Here is a 19,272-nt window from a genome sequence, read left to right as displayed (position 1 = left end):
CTAACATCTAAATGATATCTACACTTCCAAAAGACATTGAAGCAAAAACAAGGCTCCTCATTAAACTAGTTGTTGGAAATTTAACCATCTTCAACTTCAACAGGTGCCGCGAACTCAGCACTTGTTGAACTGCCAACAAGAAAAGGGACAAAGTCTCGTTTACTCCACCTGACCACGACAAGCTTAGACACCTATGCCTTCGCGTACCAATACCAATTTACATACCAGTACAAAACAAACTTCTTTCTGCTGTTGATCATTTGTAGCTCATCAAAAAACTAAACTGAAATTCCGATACTAAAACTAATGACAAGGACTTTGTGTAGGCGCGGGCGCTCCAGGAGTTGTCTGCAAGGACTGCTGTGAGAAAATATGTTCATGAGTCACTTCCTTATCATCAATAAACTTCAGCAACTGAGTTTCTTTTTCTTGAACTATTCTCAAACTTTCTTCCTTTTCTTCATTAGTGTTGACTATGGCTTCCTCCACCATGCTCAATTCCGATTTTAATTTTTTAATCTCCTTGTTAATCTTCTCTCTAGATTCTTGCTCCTCAGCAACAACGGGGAAATGCACGTTCACAACCCTGAACAAAATACTTAGTCATCTCAGTTGCATGCATGTTAAATATTTCAAAAAGCACAAAGCTTAATTATTTCTTCTGTAATTAAGGTGGAGTCATACATGGACCCTAACGAGACTGTCGGCGTGTCCTTCTTGTTGATGATGCCTCCATCTAGAGATATTGCAGAATTCGGTATATACCCAAATGCACGTTTCATGTGCTCCTTTGTTTCGTACACTTGGAGATCCCGAAAGAGGTAATAAAATAGGGTCTCACGGAGGCCACGCCCTGCAACTGTCTTGACATGAATGTGATCAACACTAATGTCAATCATATTGACAGCATAACCTAAGAAACCCGGTGGAGTTGTTCCATCAGGTAAAGTAGGGTCCCGTACATCAAACCTTCTTTGGTGATCATGTTCTAATACTTCCCCAGGAAATGCACTGCAAATCATGCTCCACATCAATCAGTGTCAAACTGTCAATGCAATGATTTTTTTTTTTAAAATGTGAAATATTTAGGCTCTGTTTGGTTTGGTGTAAAACGTTAAAATGATTTTCCGTGGAAAAGGGAAAACACAATTCCAAACTAGTTTTCCTTTGTTTGGTTCCATGGAAACGTTTTATACCCTACCAAACGGAGCCTAATTACTGATACATTTATAAGACTTGCCTGATATCTTCAAGACATATAATTAGTTGACGGCCTTCAAAGCTTCTTCCCAGCTCTCCAGCTAGGGACTTCAGAACAGTTTCATAATTCTCCGGTGTTGTTATAGCATCACTAGATAGACAGACAATGGCCATCATTTTATCTTCTCCCAAATACTCGGCCAAACAACTGCACATGAACACAAGTCGATCAACATAGATAAACTATTTCTTGGTGAAGGAAAAGTCTAAAATAAAAAGAAGCGGATATTTTACCGACTAAGCATAGGTGAAGGGGCTGTTGAAAGAAGGGCAACAACGCCAACCACATCAGCCATGAAGTCTGGGTACCGATCTTTCAGATACATGTTTTGGGAAGCAATGTTGTAAGTTGCAGCTGCTGAATCAACCTTATTTTCTATTATTTCCAGCACCGACTCTTTCAAAAACTTGCTATCTATTAGTGATGACGGCTGTGGCAGCAGTTCCAATTCGTCTGAAATGATTAAATAGGCACAACCACAGTGAATAACTTATAATTTCTATCATTTTCATGGAAAATAAAACAATTCTAACCTTGTAAATCTCCCAAGTTTTCCATAAGTTCATTCCTGCGCGCCTCAGGCCAAATTAAAGACTCTTCATGGTCTTTAATACATAACTTATGATGGCGAATTTCTTGTTGAACGGTCTGAAGATGAGAAAAACAGGATGACAACAAATTTTAGCTCAATATCAACACGAAAAAATGACAAAATAGACTGAAAATTATACACCGGACTAAGTGTTGCTATTAAGTTGTAGACTATAATATAAAAACTGTTGATGCTTAAGATTCTAATTTAACACGAAGCTAACATTCTTGCTGTGATCTGTACCTCAATCTCCTGTGAATCAGGTCCCAGCAGAGTTACAGCATGCTCAGGCGTATAAGAATCAGCACAATTTGAACCAGACTTCTTGTTTGATGTTTGTGCAAGGGGAGCCTGAACAAAAGAAAACTAAATATATAAACCTCTTAGTTTCATTTTAAGCACACAAGACACTTTGGCCCGGCCCATGCCCAACCCGGCCCATTGAACAGGTCTACTTATCATGTTTCCTCACTCTACCTGCTGTTTGCGCAACTTTGATTCAGGAAATAATGCAGGTGTGGTATTTCTGTGCTCCGCCTTTGGAGTTTGGAGGGAAGATAATGTATCATACTCTTCCAAACATAGTGGAACAGTTACCTACAAATACAACACCTCAGTTAACTTTGCATGGGGAACAAGGCTATGTACCATTTTCATGTCAATCATCATTATACCTCTGAACTCTGAAACTCAGACCCCTTCTTGGTTTTCGAATGCTTTGCAGCATCAGAAACTGAAACGGGTGTGGACTTTTCTTTCTGAAACTCAAACCCCTTCTTGGTTTTCGAATGATATTCAGCATCAGACACTGAAACGGATGTGGACCTCTCATCCGAAGATTGTGGTACAACACAATCAAGCTCTTCTGTAGCTCGGAGATCAGAAGAGCTATCAGACTCTGTATGTGTAGGCGGTGTAGATCTTGATAGCTTAACCTGTAAAGCAAGTTAGGATAACATTAAAAAAAATGCAAAAAGCAAATAAAATAAGACATTGTAATGCAAATTTGAATGACCTCAAATTTGACACGCAGCTCCGTGTGGACAGAATGAAAAGCCTCAATGAAGAAACTTCCTTCTGTCTGAGGAAGAGTAAACGATTTAACAACGCATCGCCCCTGCTGAAAAGGATATCTTGCAGAATGGTCGTCTGGTAGATCTGCCAATAATCTTAGACTTAGAGTGTGATGTTTTCCGTGCTTTACTTCATCGTCGATGGTTAGGTCTAATTCACCTTCAGCATTCACAACTTCAAAAGCAATGTCTTTTAACTTTGAACCCACAGGACAAACCTCAGGTACCTTAGACCAGGAAAAATAATTCTTAGGCATCAAAAGCAGAAAAAGATGAGAGAAAATTATAGGAAAAAGAAAGCAGAGCTAACCACTGTCACCATCCTCAGCTCCCGCTTTACAACTTCAAACTTTTTGGCAACACTGAAAGTACTGAACTTGAATGTCAGAGAAACTGTAAGAAAAACACACGAAATTAGCAAATGGAATCACGTAAGCAGGCAGAATTTCACAGTTTCAGCAACGATTTAAAGTATTTCCAAAACTCTCAATCACGATTCACAAGTACAATACAATCAATTCACCATAACTGAGGAATGTTTTCAAAACAGAATCACTCATTACTTGGACCTAAAGGTTATGATCATTGATCAATAAGATCTTATATGAAAACCAACCACATTTGGAAAAAGCCTGAAGGAGGGTACTCTACCTGGTTTACCATAGCCTTCTGTGACTTTTAAGAGGCCACTAAGATCAACAAAACCCGCATTATCAACCTGCACCAAATGAAACGGAAAAGGAAGACTGCTATTAAACCTGGTTCCAAGCAGGCCCCTTTACAAAAGCTACATAGCAATTCGGTTCATGATGAATCAAAAAAACTAAACTCGAACTCATCACACCTCTCGTCAGTTTCTTTTTGTCCAATAACGATAAAATGTAAAAAGATTATAGTCCAAAAAAACACTCATCTTCACATAAATTTGGTAAAGGTATAAGACGCATTTGAAATTGTATAAAACGATGCTGAACATGTGTCTTCTCCACAGAATATTCCAACACAAACTTCCTTATCTATCCTTTGCTTACCCATATCTATCACTTGTTATTTGTAAAATAGTGTCACAAATCATGCAAACACCAACCAATAAGCATTTTTATCAAGGAAAAAAAGTCCTAAGAAGGATTAACATCTCTTCTTGCTGGAAATAGTGAGCAAATTAATATAAAAACTGAGTAAGAGATTACATTACCGTGCGCTTTAGACCAAAGTTATCAAGTAAAGAGAATCCATGAACGACCAACTCTACTTCAACGCCTTGTTTGACATGATTCTTTTGTTTATCAAACATCTGAAAGCAACAAATATATTCACCCAAATTAACAACAGCCCTGAAAATATTAACCTTCTTCTGGTGGCAAGATACTGAATTAGTGTTACGGAAGTTATGTTAGGGAAGTTAATAGCAATTAGGGAAGTTGTAACCATAGAAAAAAAACGCGGATGCGGTCGCGTTCGCGATAACGGTCACGTTGTCGCGGAAACCGCTTGTAACGGAAGAATAGAACGGATCGCGGCTAACGCGGTGTGAATTTTTTGAAAAAAACCACGTTAGCATGTCTAAGCCTTATTATTACATTTTTAGTCTAAAAAGTATTATATCAAGACAATATAACCAAATCTATCCTAAAATGAGTGACTATTATATTCTGTGAACAAATAAGCGTTAGAAATATCATGTTTCATAAACTACATAACTAATAACAAAAATATTTTTGGTCAATTTAGGCAAAAGAACGGTGTAACGGAGAAAAAAACGTCTAACGCGGCGAGTCACCGTTACGTAACGGACGACGCGGGGAGAAAGACGTGATTTTTGTCAAACCGTAACGTAACGGGTTTTCGTGTAACGGCAAATCCAAAATAGGTTACAGAACGGCCGTTACGTAACGGAACGGCCGAGTTTTAATTCCATGGTTGTAACTAAAATACCTCCAATTTAAAATCTGCAATAACTTGCTGCGGAAGTAGTAACCCTTTGTCTGGTACTGATGAAAAAATTTTAACAGTTGCTGGAGGTCCAGGAAAAACTGACAAAAATAAAGCAGGGTAGTAAAATCAGACCCCGTGTAAATAGAGAACATGGTAACTTTTCTTTAACTTTTCTTTAATACACTACTACCATGCCAAAATACCTTGGCAAGGAATGTTGAAGAAGGGCTGATAACCAGGCTGAGACAAAGCCAACGTAGCATCATAACTTGGGCGAATCTTGTCTAAAGTATCAGCTATAACCCTCACATTCTGCAAAATAAATCAATATGAAAAAGGAACTAAAACTTTACAAAACCAGAAGATTCTACAGTTCATACCGTAACAATGATACAATCCGTATCTGATGACAGTTCCACTTTCGCTTTCTTTTTGGAGGATATGATAGTATCATTTGACATTAACTGATATTCTACATGTTGGATACCCTTGAATGGAATGATGTTGTCATATTCATCATAACGGCAAAATGAGAGTGGTGGGAAACAAGAACCTGCACTGCAGTAGATTGCCAGTTCTGTATTAGCTGCTGTTATTGTTGTTATAGATGCCAATGACTAGATTTAACCAAGTAAGTACACCTACATCTTTAAATGGCATATACCAATGTGATTTATAGTCGAAAGTATGAACTTAATACCTACTTAACTTTGCGATTAAATATGTTCATTAACAAATAGACATACAGAAGAGATATATAATTATATACCTAACACTCAATGGAAGATCCCTATCATCATCCTTCAAGAGTTCCCAACGTTTGACCTCAGCTGATGCTTTGACCCTCACAATCTTTTCACAACTTACAGTGGTTGAATTTTTCTGTAGCAAGTAGGCAAATACTAGTTACAATCTTAGCAAATATAGGATGGAGGATAACTGGAGAATTCATGTATTACTTACAAGGGAGAATGAAAACGAATATGTCCCAGCTTTTTGAAATAAACTTGGAATGGAAGCCACTGGAAATACATACAAACCATGATATTCTTTACGTGTTGTATTTTTCGCAGAAATTGGGTCAAACTTGACGGATTGTCCAGCTCCAGCTTTGAACTCTATGTCCAGACACATCTCAAAATTTTCTCTTACAATATATTTTTGGTCCAACTCGTCTGTACTTCCTGGATTGAAGTTTGATGGCCGAAGTATAGCTACAACTTCTTTAGGAGGCAATGATCCAGCAGAAACTGTAGCTTCTGTAGGTAAAGCCTGAAGTGTAATATAATACAACATCATCAAACACAAAATGTGGTATAAAAGAAATAAAAAGTTGATATTTATGACATTCATATTCTGAAGAACCAAACAGAACAAAGGAAATTGCATAGATGAACGATAATGTAAAACTTAGCCATTTTGAGCAAAAAACTTTACAAGATACTGATATAACAGGTGACACCATATCCAGCATAATTCAGTTTACTTTTAAAAAACTAGAACCACCATAATTCGACTTTTTGGATAATAAAACCCCTTTGTTTATGTGGGAAATCTACTCAGAAATACTTTTCAATGATTTATTTTTCTCCAACAGTTACTTAAAAGTTATGAATATGGACTGACCCCGTAAATATCTAATGCTTTGCATTGCTTTGGTCCCAAAACTTCAACTGTTGAAGGCATTTTTAGAATTAGCTTGTCAGCTTGGAAATTCCATTCATTGTCATCAACAGGGTTACACTGCAAAGAAGAGCACCCCCATTGAGATATGCTTTGTAGACAATAACAAACAAGCAACACGAACGAAAAAGATATTTTTATATACAGGAAACTTTCCTAACCTTTCCTGAGTCTATCGCAATGATAGGCAGAGATATAGAGTTGCGAAGTTCCAAGTTCGTGCCACTAGCATCAACTGTAAGCACACTACCGTCTTTATCCTCAACACCTAACGGCCTTTACAAACAAAAATATCAGGAGACAAAAGTCGGTATTAAAATGTAGCAAAGAGTAATTTGGCATACCTGCATATAATACGCGCCTCTCCTGTTTATTATGAATTATTTACTGTCAGACAGAAGCAAAAGAGAAATAAAAAGTGATTGGAATACTTAGGGAAATCTTTCACTTACCACCTACTTCCTTTTCAAGGCCTTCAAGTAGAAAATACTCCAATATTGCAAACATGTTGTTCTTATGACAACCAGTACAAGCCCCTTTGAGAATCTTGACTTTTTGTCCCCTACTCCAAGATATACCCTTCCGAGTTATAGCTTGATGAACCCTCACAACTACATCAAATGGCAAAAATAAAGGTCACTGGAACTATAACAAAACATCATTCAAATACTCTTACAGTTAAGATAGAGAAAAGAAACCACAAAATGAGAACAAAGATAATTCACGACTGTTACCATCAGCTGTGATTCCAAGCGCCTCTTTGTCAGCAGTTACAAGCAGAACAGCTTCATCATCACCAGTATTGCATTCATCATCATATTGACTGTGCATCTGGAAAATCCATGCTTGGTATTCTCTTTCCAATTGTTGCAAACTCAATTGTTTTCCACCTCTAGTAATGCTCACTTGTACCACTACAAACGTAACTTAATTCAGATGTGTATACCACTATACCTAGAACAATTTTGCCACCAAAAGAAGTTCACAAAGTCACCTTTTTCTTTATGAAGAGTGTCACCTCCTAGATCTTTCAATGCTTTGGTGAAAGAATGATGCGGTGCTAGATCAGTCTGAAACAACAAACAGAAAACTTGGTTGTCAGAAATCTCAGAATCACCAGAAAAGACAACAATGAATCAAACGTAGTAATAGCAATTCAATACCTTCGAAGGTACTGGATTAAATCCAGCATCTGTGTCTGCAAAATCAAGAGTTCCATCATAAATAAAAAAGGAAAAAACACAGAGGATACCAAAAACTTATACCACTTAGAAGAGAGTTATACAAAGCAAGTAGTCTTACCAACAAAGCACTTAACTCTTGAGCAACATCTCTTTAAAATTTGAACTTTAGCACCCCTTTTCTGTTTAGGCTTCATGAAAGGTAAGAGCTCCTATGGTAAAATTATAACCATTAGAAAAGTTCTTTCTGCACAAATACTATTATTTCACAGCGATGATGAATCAAGGACATAGAAGCTACACTTAACCATTACAACTATGGAACTTAAGTTTTCAGCCAAGCTACATGACCTTCTTGACATCAAACCTAGTAGTCATGTTCACTTGCTATTTCATGTAAGCACCTTGAGGAAAATATAGACAAAAAACTTAAATATAAACTGTGATTATGAGAAAGAAGACAATAAGAACATAAGGAAAGAGAAAAAGGTCCACAAACATAGTAACATGTCTCCATTATCGACTACCATAAACAAGAAGCATACACAAAGCAAGAACTAGTTCATTTACAAGACTAACTAACCCATCGAGCTTCAGGAAGCAAACGGCCCAACCGCCTGATGGATATACGACTAAAAGTGTCATAGTCTTCATTTATGGCATAACCATCAGCATTCAGTTTTTCCAATATTCTCTCTATACTCTCCTTTCCCTGCAAGGAAAATTAAACCATCAAAAGACATGGAACCCATAAAACAAAAAAATCCTAAACAAAGTTCTTGTACCTCAGTAAAGGGAAAGTAAACACACTTCAAACGCGCGTTTCCTTCACGAACTGGTTTTACACCTGAAAGCATGTCCAGAAGATCTAATTTAGTGAACAGCAAGAATTAGGTGAAAGACCTGCAAATACAGTACATACCACCAGAACGGGAGGAAACTCAACTACCCAACCAAGGTAAACTCAACAATCGGTGAAGTTTTTTTTTTTTTTTCTTTGTAAATACAATATCAGACACTAAAATAGGGTTTTGGTCTCACTTGGAGATGTAGATGCAGCCTTGTCCTCTTCAATGTAAAAATGAAGGTCTACAATAAAGTCTGGGCCATTACAAGAATGCATATGTGTTATTGCAACTTCCCCGCCTTCAATTTCAGCTAAACTGATCCCATTGATCTGAAAATTTCATGTAAGCAAAGTGAACACCAGTAAGCACCTCAATAGTCAAAGCCCCTTATTTGTCACTGAAATTTAAACTCATTATGACCACCATGAAACACCGTCACCATATGCCAACGCACTCTAAAAACTCATTTTCTGCTACCGTGAAGCAATAACTGAGGACTATAGCTTCATATGCCAGCAGATGGATTACCATCTAATTTAATGATATATATATAATGTACAAAAAAAAATATATAAGGAAGATCTTAACGAAAGATTTACATAAACGAATTTCAAATAAGAAATACAAAACTCCCATGAAATCCTAAATAGGAGTACACAAAATATCAATGAGATGAACAACATCTTGAACAGCACCTGAAAATCCACCAATGTTGTAGTCCTCCCTGCCGTTGATATCTCATCACACTGCACAACAGTGTACCACAATATAAATCCAGCATATCTCGGAAAATACAAGCAACAAGCAACTAATAACAAGGCACACTGGACAGTAATTGTGACAATGCAGTCCTTAATTCTACAGAATGCATCATGTGTAGGACTCTTGGGACTCTTGGATGATGCACACCTAGAATAGCATAGAATAGAAAAGCTGCATATTTGACTTCATGAATCGAAATCTCAGCTTATGTGATAGCTTCTAAAATTCTTCTGCCTTTTTTACTTCATGAAAATTACATGATTCGTGAATCGAAATTACATGATTCGTGATCATACTTGAATGTAAGGAAAATAGATATCCTTGAGCTTGCATTGCAGTTGAAATATATCAGGGAGCTTCAACTTGGGCTTCATAACAATCTGTGGTGCATTGAAGGAGTTCACGGTCAGAACTCTAAAAAGCATCAAGTATCAAACTATAAAAATACACCATATCTAAAAACGTTAAGCATAAATCCTACTCCATGGAGTAGAAATCAGTGACCAAAGGGACTCGGGGAAACATGCCAATAAATGTACCTCTGTACCAGAAGAACATTCTAGAAAATATGTAACATTTCAAGCAAATGTAATGAAACAAGGTAGCAGTAGACCATGGCAGCTTGAGTAATCATAATGTTTATTTCTTCATATCAAAGGAGTCAATGCAGAACACAATAAAAATCATCTAGATTTTTAGGAATCGTTAGACCTGAAGAAACAAACATTAACTAGGGACTTCACAACAATGCTTTATAAACTATCGAGCTTAGAAATCATAAACTAGGATAATTCCAGTGTAAAGTAAAACAAATTTGCTGATTGCTTCTTCAATCTAATATCATGTCTTCTGAAGGTAACACCAGAGAATGTTACTCGATAAAAAATCACATGAGGGAACTAGTTGTTCTTGAACTGCAAATACACTATCTATGCAGACAAGAGGTAATTCAAACAGAGAAGAAACTCGAATTCTTTACAGAAAAAGAAGCAAGAAGTACTTTTAGTACATTATATAGGAAAAACATTTACACATAAATTTACTAGTAGTACTCATAAAAATTCTAAGGGGATAAACATGCACAAAATGTACCTTAGTGAAACTTCCATGAGGTGACATTTCAATCTCGCTGTCTGATGGATCTCGCAGACCACCAGGAGCCTGAAAATTAATTAATGATTTCAATGTGTTAACTGTAGATAACTTCTGGTGCCAGTGAAGGTTTTATCTAGAGAAAGCAGACTTGAAAAAACTCATCTAAAAGAACACCTGATACCTTCCAATTTGAACTAGATCGCTTTACCAAAGCTTCTCTATCTAAACAAAGCCAGAAAACTTTCTTTGACTGTTTGGTTTTCGCGGAAACTACAGCTTGCCTAGCAAAGGGAACAGTATTCAGAGAAAATGCCAACAAACATGTTGCATAATCGAAAGATGTAATTAGGAGAAGTTCATTATAATACGTACCTTCCTAAATGCATAGATGCCAGGGTTCCGCCATAGCCAAACATTCCAAAGAAAGGCTACAAAAATATATAATGCAAACCATTCATCAAGATAAGTCCATTACAATAGTAAATGCTACAATGTTTCAAGCAAAACTAAATCTGGAAGTAGTAAATCCAACTTCAAGGTAGACAGTTACACTAGATTAGATGTTCCATTTTAGGCCTTAACTTAATAGTCAATCAAACTTCCTCATGAAAGTATTAAGTCCATGTAATTTGAACACCATGGAAACTGTTTTTATGGAAATTAATTTCCAAGATGATAATTTTGTTTCCTTACAAGTAAATGCCAAAAGAGTAAAAGGCAGTAATCAGAATATAACTACTCTCATAGATATCTTTGCTTATAGCAAAACTTGTAAATCCCGGAATATGAATGCTACTGAACTAGACATAAATTTGGACATTACCGTAAGAAACGGAGGTTTTCCACCAATAGCAAGTTTTTTCGAAGATCTGTGAACTGAAGCACCCATTTTGCCCCTATTAAATGAAAGTGAATGAAAATCCAAGAAAACTAGCAGAAGAGATGTGAAACATGTAGAAGAAGAAAGAAACAAGAAAGAAGCAAGTTCGGTATTCACAGCCAGTAAATAAATCCATGTAAACCAGAAATCTCGAAAGTACAGAGTGAATGTACCATTTCACGATTGATTTTTCATCGCTTCCATCCATTCCAGGGCCGGTATCAAATAAAGAAATTCTCTTCTCATCAATGTCAACACTGCAAAACAAATAATTTTGAGTAAATGACGATAATTCACATCATGAAATTCTAATTCAGATACGTAGCAAGCACCTCTTCAAAGTTAGGCCTAAACCCAAGGGTGTAAAGGGTTGATGAAATAGACTTGCAAACTGATTCATGAACTTGAATATAATGGATATGCAGGACACATTTGGAATTTCAGTACATAAAATTGAAAGAACACATAAGCTTAAAAGTTACAAGCACAACTGCATAAGGATAAAGCATCAATGAAGTAATCGATACCATACACTTTCATAAAACCAAGACCATAAGCATATAGAATCCATATAAAGGATAAAAGTTATGATTAAAACATTGACAATAACATGAGCCTAGCTCGTCCCATATATAACACCTTGTTGCAAATTCAACCATTAGTTTTATAATGTTCATTTTCCAGGACAACTTAAAGCGGCAAATCACTTGTAATTAAAAACAGTTTTGATGCTGATCAACAATATTTACCTAATAAGTTTCCTTTCACCTTTACCATTTGACCAAACTGCCTGCAATGAATTATCCTGCAAATAGAAGATCAGTAATTCACATATGCAAATGCAACTTATAGTCTTATTACTCTTATACACAAAAACTCAAAGCTTAACCACAGAACTGAATTGTGTTATCTGATTCAAACCCAGAAAACTTACAATCAAGTCCGCTAAAGCCGTCTCAAAAGTATAGTCGTCTGGGAGCTCTGTCAACAAATCTGTGTCCGGTGTCAAGTCCCACATATTCTGTCAACAAATTTACAATTGAAAATTAAAAGGAATAAAAAAAAGGGAAATGGATCAGCCAGTTAATCCAATGTATTAAAAATGTCCAAATAACAAAATCTACAAACCTCAAAGGTCTCAACAGTTTGATCAGCTCCATCCTGACAAAGAAACATCAACAACCAAGTCAAAATCTTCCTAGTTTCACTTAAACTATGTTCTGGCAAATTAATCACATCATATGATAACTGACTCATAGTGGAAATGTAATCAAAATATACCATCTAGTTTTACCATTTGGTTTCTGGGAACTGAGGTGAATACATTGCTAAAAAACCAAGCACACTAGACCTATATAGTCATTCAAACACTTCAACGCTTCATTTTGGGTTAAATTAAAGAAATCCAAAAGAAAATTTTATCTTAGTGGAAATAAACCAAGATATACAGTAGCATCTAGGGATTTTCCCTTTCGTTTCACAAATCAACTTAGCTAAGCAACAACCATATCATAATCAAATACATGGTGCCACACACCAGGAGTCCAGGACATCTAATAAACTTCTTCAGTCACACAATTATAAACACATGTTAATACAACATCATCAATGTAGGGAGTAGTACTTTTGTACAACATGATATTTCTATACTATTATAATTCTGGTTCATCCAAAAATTAAACCCATTTTTTGTACTCCACTTAAAATTTCCGGCTTCCAATAGACATCATACCAAGGTAAAGTCATCATCATAAATATATTGAAAAAACTTAAGTAAAATGTGCCTCATTCTTTGTCAATTAAAAGAAAAACCTTTTAAGTTAAACAACTAAACAAAATTTCTGAGATTCACCAAAAACCCCAGCAAATAAATAAAATTTAAAAAAAATCGAGAACATTTTTATTTATTTTTTGATTAGGGAAGAAAACAAATTTTACCATCCATGCAAAAAAAAAAAAAAAAAAAAAAAAAAAAAAAATGAAACAGAAAACACCAATGTATTAGTATCACATTGCACTAACAAGTACCAAAAATCAAAAAATTAACAAAAAAAATGAAAAGTTCGTAAGAAAAAGTAAAGGGTACTCACAAAAAGCGTCAAAAGATGAACTTTATTGGGCTTAAAAACATCAAAACGAATTTCAGACTTGAATTTGTTGCCTCCACCATCTTCCAAATACAATTCATTACTATCCCATAAAATTTTTCTCTTGGGTTTCTTGGAAGACTCTGTTTGCTCCAAAATAACAGAGCATTTATCCCTCAATTTTTGAACAAAAACACCCAGAGAAATACTCTCCCTTTCTGGGTTTTTTTTAACAAATGGTACCTTTATGCCATTCGGCAAAAGAATATTAAACCTGTAAAATTTATCCACTTCGTCGTCATTTTGATTGTTGATTTTTTTAACACTCTGAAATTTCCTCTTTTTTTCGTTCATTTTTCCGTAGAAATTCAGCTAATTAAGAATGAAGATCCAGAAATTTGCTTTTGAAAAAAATGAAAAGGGGATTAACTTTTTTGGGAAAAAATCAGGAGTTGAAAATTGGAACAAAAATGGAAGCTTGGGGAAGTGTAAAAGGCACTGTATATTATAGCTGCATTTTGGTGACGATTGTACATTTGTACTACCTATTAAGCGTAGGTTAGTGTTGGGAGGTTTTGTGTGACTAAATTGCGCTTGGTTGTCCTTTCTGAATTTATGTACACGTGGAGGGGAAATTTGGAATTTGGGTCCCACGGCATGGGTGCTGACGTAGAGGTTTTCCTTTGAGTTGATTGATTGATTACTCACCAAGAAACATTTTTTCCCTGCACTCCTACACAATTTTCTTCTTTTGACTATTACACAATTTTGAGTCAGATAAATAGTTAGATTATCCTACACTAATCGTTTTAGGTCTGTAAGAGCGTGCATCTCTAATGATAAGCTAATTTGATAATCAGCTTATTATGTCACATAAGATTTCAAGCTATTTTATTGTCTAGCAAATTTGTGCTCCAATGGCTAGCAACTAGCTTGTTATTTAAATTTGTCTCACTTTTCCATTTGTCAATTAATTATTTGGCAATTTTGAGAGCTAGTTGTCAAGCAAATTAACTTGTTTAAACTAATTTGCTTGGCCAATCTACTTTGTTATTTTCACTCCAATGGTCTAGTTATTAGCTTGAAACTTTTATAAATTTCAAGCTAGTCCCTAGCTACAACCACTGGAGATGCTCTAATAATCCCAACATGTGCGTGTGTTATATATGATGACTGACGAGGAGGCCAGATAAAATACACCACGGTCGACCAATTGCTTAAACAGTTCTCACGAAAAATTAGTTACACTATCGCCTGAACTTCAAACCATTATTAACTAGTGTGTGGCCTGGGCGTTGCTCCGGATTTTACTTTTAGTAGGGTTTACTTTTTGTAAAAATGTGCCCTTTTTAAAAGATTGTATTTTACATTTATATTGGAAAATATAACATTCATTGTAGCTAGTTAAGATGGTAAGAAGTGAAACTTTAGTGCATGAGGTTTGATGTTTGATCCTTGCTACATGATTTTTTTGGTTGACAACATGCCATTATGCTTATTAGCGATGATGTGGCGTAATAAGGATGGGTATACGTGACACATATACGTTTTCATAATTTTAATATATTAGTATAGATTTTAACAAAACTGTACTAAGGTACTCCAATGTTTTTCAAGTGTAATTAGTTAAAGAAGTTCGAAATTTTTTATTGCATCAAACTTAAAATTGGGATGGTAATTTAATTGCAGATGAACTACCACGTATAATACAAATATCAATTCTACAATTTTATAAGATCGTTTATGACAAATTTGCAATTTCTAAAAACGGCTAAAATAAAACGTACGTACTTAGTACAAGAAACACAAGCTAGGTCTAAGCTAAACGTAGTGTAACATATTATGCTTCTTCGAGACACTCATCAGGACACGGAAGCATCATCTCCTTTAGAAGGTCACAGTTGTGATCAACATTAAACTTTTTAATGGAGTTTTTGTCTAGACCTTCATTAAACCTGAAACTGAACTTTAAAGTAGGTAACATCACCCTCATTCTTGGTTTTCTACAACACCTTGTTGGTTTAGGCTCCGTTTGGTAGGGCGTAAAACGTTTTCATGGAAAATGGTTTTCCTCTTTTCAATCATTTTACGTTGTTTGGTTGGTTAAGGGGTGAAAACCAATTTTCCGTAACTCCCTCAAAGGTGGAAAACACTTTTCCATTTGAAAGGGAGGGAAACCACTTTTCCTTCTTTCCTCCTTACCTACCTCTCATTTCTTCCCCTCAATCTTTACAAAAGGTCTTGCGCGCACAAGGTGTACAATATATTTATTGTACACCAAGATAACTTTAACCCCTTTTTTGTAACTTTAACCTAGTTTTGATTAACTTTTATTTTAATAAAATAAAATTGATGGATAAATATTTTAAAGAGTGAAATGATTAATTTTATACATTATTAGTGATTTTGAAGAAATAAGTTATATTAAAATGAAAAAATTTATCACTTAAAAATAGATAACTTTTACATATATAAGCTTAACTTTTAAGCATTTTGAGTTAACTTTTACTCTGGTGTACAAAATTTATTGTACACCCATTGTAAATAAGAATTTGTGCAATCTTTACCATCTTATCCCATTTTCCTTTAAGGTAACAAACAAAGGAAAACTAGTTTGGATATGTGTTTTCCCTTGAAAAATGTTTTCCATGAAAAATCATTTTACAATGAAAACGTTTTACGCCCTACTAAACGGAGCCTTAACCTCTTCGATCAGTTCATCTTCATGTTCATGTTCCCTTTTCCTCTGTCTCCACTTCTCCTCTGCCATTTCCAGAACACGCTCTGTAACTCCGGAAACAGACACAGACATATTAATTTGTATGAAACAAATTAGTAGTAATCGGCTACTTAATTGAAAATTCAAAATATATTGATTAAGGTTGCAGAATAATGGTTTAGGGAATAGGGAGATCGATTATATTTATAGGCACCAATATATATAGAAAAAGGATAACAAGACTTGGGAGGAAAGTAACACCTGATCTGAGTAGGGAAATAGCAATACACGACTAGTATTAGGATTTAGGAATGTCTGCGCACTTAATTTCCAAATGCTTTTGTGTAAGACCGTCTAACGGTTAGACCAAATTTTTGGTACTAACTAAACTAGTGTAAAATATAACTAAACATAATAAAATCATAACTAAACGAATAACAAAATAATTAAGGTATAAAGACAAATAGTTAAATTTATGAGTCGAATAGTTATTATTTTCGAACAAACTTATTAATAACTAAAACTCATAAAATCTTAACTAATTGATCTCATTGCGTAACTAATCAGTTTCATCGTTTAACTAATTGGTTCAGTGCTTAACTAATAGGTTTGGTTGCATAACTAACTGGTTTCGTTGGTTAACTAATTGAATTTCAAACTTAACTAATTGGTTTCAGCGTTAATTGCATACGTAAAAGTGGTCTAACCGTTAGACCGTCTTTCCTAAAAGTTTGTACTTAATTTCCTAAAATCCTAACTCAAATCTTATCTACTACTCCGTATTCATACTAGTTTCCTAATTATATACTCCTATATCAACACTTTCCTAAAATCCCAACTCGATCTTATTTACTATTCGTACTAGTTTCCTAATATCAACATATTACTTCAATTTTTACAATTTAGTCAATTTTATCCTTATCCCACCCTCTTACCATTAAAATCAACGTGGTGAAATTTACCTTAACTTTTAAGACACTAGAATAAGATAGTCTAGTGTTACGAACTTGATTTATACAATATTCATAGCAATTAGATAATCTAGTGTTAATTACGAGTGTGATTCATCCAATATTCATAGCATTACGTATTTCCGTCTGATTTCTAATGCTAGCTCTATATGCAAGGTACAGTATAACATAATTTTTTTTTGTTGTATGTATGAGGCCGGGCAGTACGTGCTTCTAATTTGTTGAATCTTTAACTTTTGCATCTTTGTGACCAACTTTCTTCTACCAAGATGAGTTCATGCCACCTTAATTATCAAGCTGCTTAAGCTTCACATTTGTGCTTCCATCGCTTGCTTAGTTGCCAAGATTGATACAAACACCAGCATCGAGGTCTATAACTTGGTCATGGGGGGATTCAACTCATTGATAAACGGGCCAATTAAGGTTATGTTTGGCAAACTAACTGTAAGAGCATCTCCAATAGTAAGCTAATTTGACAATTAGCTTGTTATGCTACATAAGAATTCAAGTTATTCCATTGCATGTCTAGCTAATTTGTGCTCCAATAGATAGCAATTAACTTGTTATTTAAATTAGTCCCACTTGTCCCACTTAATTGTCTATTAATTATAAATTAGCTCAAACAAGCTAATTTGCTTGGCTAAGTCAATTTATTATTTTCACTCAAATGCTCTAGCTATTAGCTTGAAACTTTTATAATTTCAAGCTAGTCTCTAGCTACAACCATTGGAGATGCTCTGAAACTGATAGGTTAGCTGAACTGGAAATGTTATAACTGAAGTTTTGAAGCTAATAAGGTACTCCACCTGATTAGATGAGTTGTTGGCACGATAAATGGTTTAAAGAGGCGAAATATATAAAATAATTGTTTTAAATAAAAAATTTAAAGGTAAAATACATGAAAATTTAAGAACCTTAAATTGAAACGTTACTCGAAGTAATATCAATCCAACTTGGTAATATTAATCCAACTAATAAAAGTCGTTGGGTAGTAAAGGTGGGATTATTAAAAAATATGTCGTAGGTGGGATTAATAAAAGAAAACCGGCCAAAAGTTGGATTAATATTACCAAATTTTCCTAAAATATATGATGACATATCACACCCTATTTTAGTTGTTGAGAAGGTATTTTTTAGAAAATTGTGACTATGGTGTGTCGTTTCAGAAAGTTGTTTATGTTTCACTTTTTTACAGTTTATCGTGCACACATTACGCATAATATATTTAGTTACGTATTATAAATATTTTGAAATTACACATTCCGAGAATCAATTGAAAATATAAACATTTACTACACATGAAATATTACGGATAGGAGTCAAAGTGTAATGTGGATTGATCCTCAAAGAACAGAGATATTAGTAGGCCGGGTAAAATTACGATATTATGTTTCACGTTATACTTAAGCAAAAATAAGATCAAGCATAAAATTTAATTTCCCACTACATCATTGTTGAATTTTCCTAATACGTAAAATAGTTAATTTTAACTAAAGAACTTATATATTACCTCTCATTTAATTATTTAGTTCTATTAAAAAGTACTAATTATGTATAAGTAGATTTTAAATTGTTCTAAATTTAATATTTCAAATTATTAAACCGTGCAATTACACGAATACTATACTAGTTAACACTTAATTATGATGTTATAGTAAACTAATTTAGGTAGTACTCCAGGAGCAATCCTTATAACCTAGGTAGAGATTGGCCGATTGACACAAAAAGTTAAAAATATTGTGGAAACTTACTGAAAAAGATAATGGAATATTCTGTAGCAAACAATAAAATGGAAGTTGAAATTGAGCCTTTTTTCCAAAAACAATCCAAGTCTTTTATCTGTACAAACTTTTATATAAGGTGGTCTTATATAAAAGACCACATTGATGTCATATAAGTTAAGTAATTAAATCAATTAGTTAAGCACTGGAACTAATTAGTCAAGCACTGAAACTAATTAGTTAAACAATGAAACTAATTAGTAAAGCACTAGAACTAATTAGTTAAACAATGAAGCCAATTAGTTAAACAATCAAAGTGGTCTTTCCAGTAAGGCGGTCTTATCCAAAAATTACCGTATTATCTCACGTACCATAGTGACAAAGTTCATACTAGAGTCTGCAAATATCAAATTGGTTACTTGAGTCAGATACAAATCGGATCATCTCAGGTCGTGTTCAGGTAG

General features: G+C 34.6%; 1 protein-coding gene across 4 annotated transcripts; it reads right to left on the bottom strand.

Annotated features, from left to right (window-relative positions):
• Positions 1-145: 145 nt before the first annotated feature.
• On the bottom strand, positions 146-13,861 carry LOC110783057 (structural maintenance of chromosomes flexible hinge domain-containing protein GMI1). Of its 4 annotated transcripts, none has more exons than XM_056838440.1 (39): positions 13,401-13,861; positions 12,439-12,471; positions 12,245-12,331; positions 12,060-12,115; positions 11,484-11,567; positions 11,254-11,326; positions 10,803-10,858; positions 10,612-10,711; positions 10,428-10,496; positions 9,632-9,715; positions 9,269-9,319; positions 8,767-8,902; positions 8,511-8,572; positions 8,309-8,437; positions 7,847-7,937; positions 7,708-7,742; positions 7,539-7,614; positions 7,279-7,458; positions 6,997-7,155; positions 6,889-6,910; positions 6,706-6,820; positions 6,488-6,604; positions 5,825-6,133; positions 5,631-5,743; positions 5,242-5,419; positions 5,065-5,173; positions 4,862-4,959; positions 4,122-4,220; positions 3,578-3,644; positions 3,237-3,319; positions 2,869-3,153; positions 2,528-2,788; positions 2,331-2,450; positions 2,097-2,219; positions 1,795-1,909; positions 1,495-1,714; positions 1,241-1,408; positions 685-1,011; positions 146-586 (listed from the first exon to the last, which is right to left on the bottom strand). In XM_056838440.1, exons 1-39 carry the CDS (start codon positions 13,749-13,751, stop codon positions 304-306), a joined length of 5,124 nt encoding a protein of 1,707 aa, XP_056694418.1. In that variant the 5' UTR covers positions 13,752-13,861; the 3' UTR covers positions 146-303. The 4 variants fall into 4 exon arrangements, with proteins under 4 accessions (XP_056694418.1, XP_056694419.1, XP_056694420.1 ...); XM_056838441.1 differs by having other exon boundaries at positions 691-1,011; XM_056838442.1 differs by having other exon boundaries at positions 2,097-2,204.
• Between the last annotated feature and the right edge of the window lie 5,411 nt (positions 13,862-19,272).

This window comes from Spinacia oleracea, chromosome 3 (assembly GCF_020520425.1).
Source record: "Spinacia oleracea cultivar Varoflay chromosome 3, BTI_SOV_V1, whole genome shotgun sequence".
NCBI lineage: Eukaryota > Viridiplantae > Streptophyta > Magnoliopsida > Caryophyllales > Amaranthaceae > Spinacia > Spinacia oleracea.
Note: the sequence above shows the minus strand (reverse complement) of the source record. Positions and strands in the feature narration are given on the sequence as shown.

What these genes read in the sequence shown, in the direction of transcription:
- LOC110783057 (XM_056838440.1), bottom strand. Translation starts at nt 13,751, where the DNA reads ATGAACGAAAAAAAGAGGAAATTTCAGAGTGTTAAAAAAATCAACAAT. An exon ending in GCATCTATGCATTTAGGAAG is followed by an intron (nt 10,712 to 10,802) that starts GTACGTATTATA and finishes TCCCTTTGCTAG; the next exon opens with GCAAGCTGTAGTTTCCGCGA. An exon ending in CTTCAACATTCCTTGCCAAG is followed by an intron (nt 4,960 to 5,064) that starts GTATTTTGGCAT and finishes TATTTTTGTCAG; the next exon opens with TTTTTCCTGGACCTCCAGCA.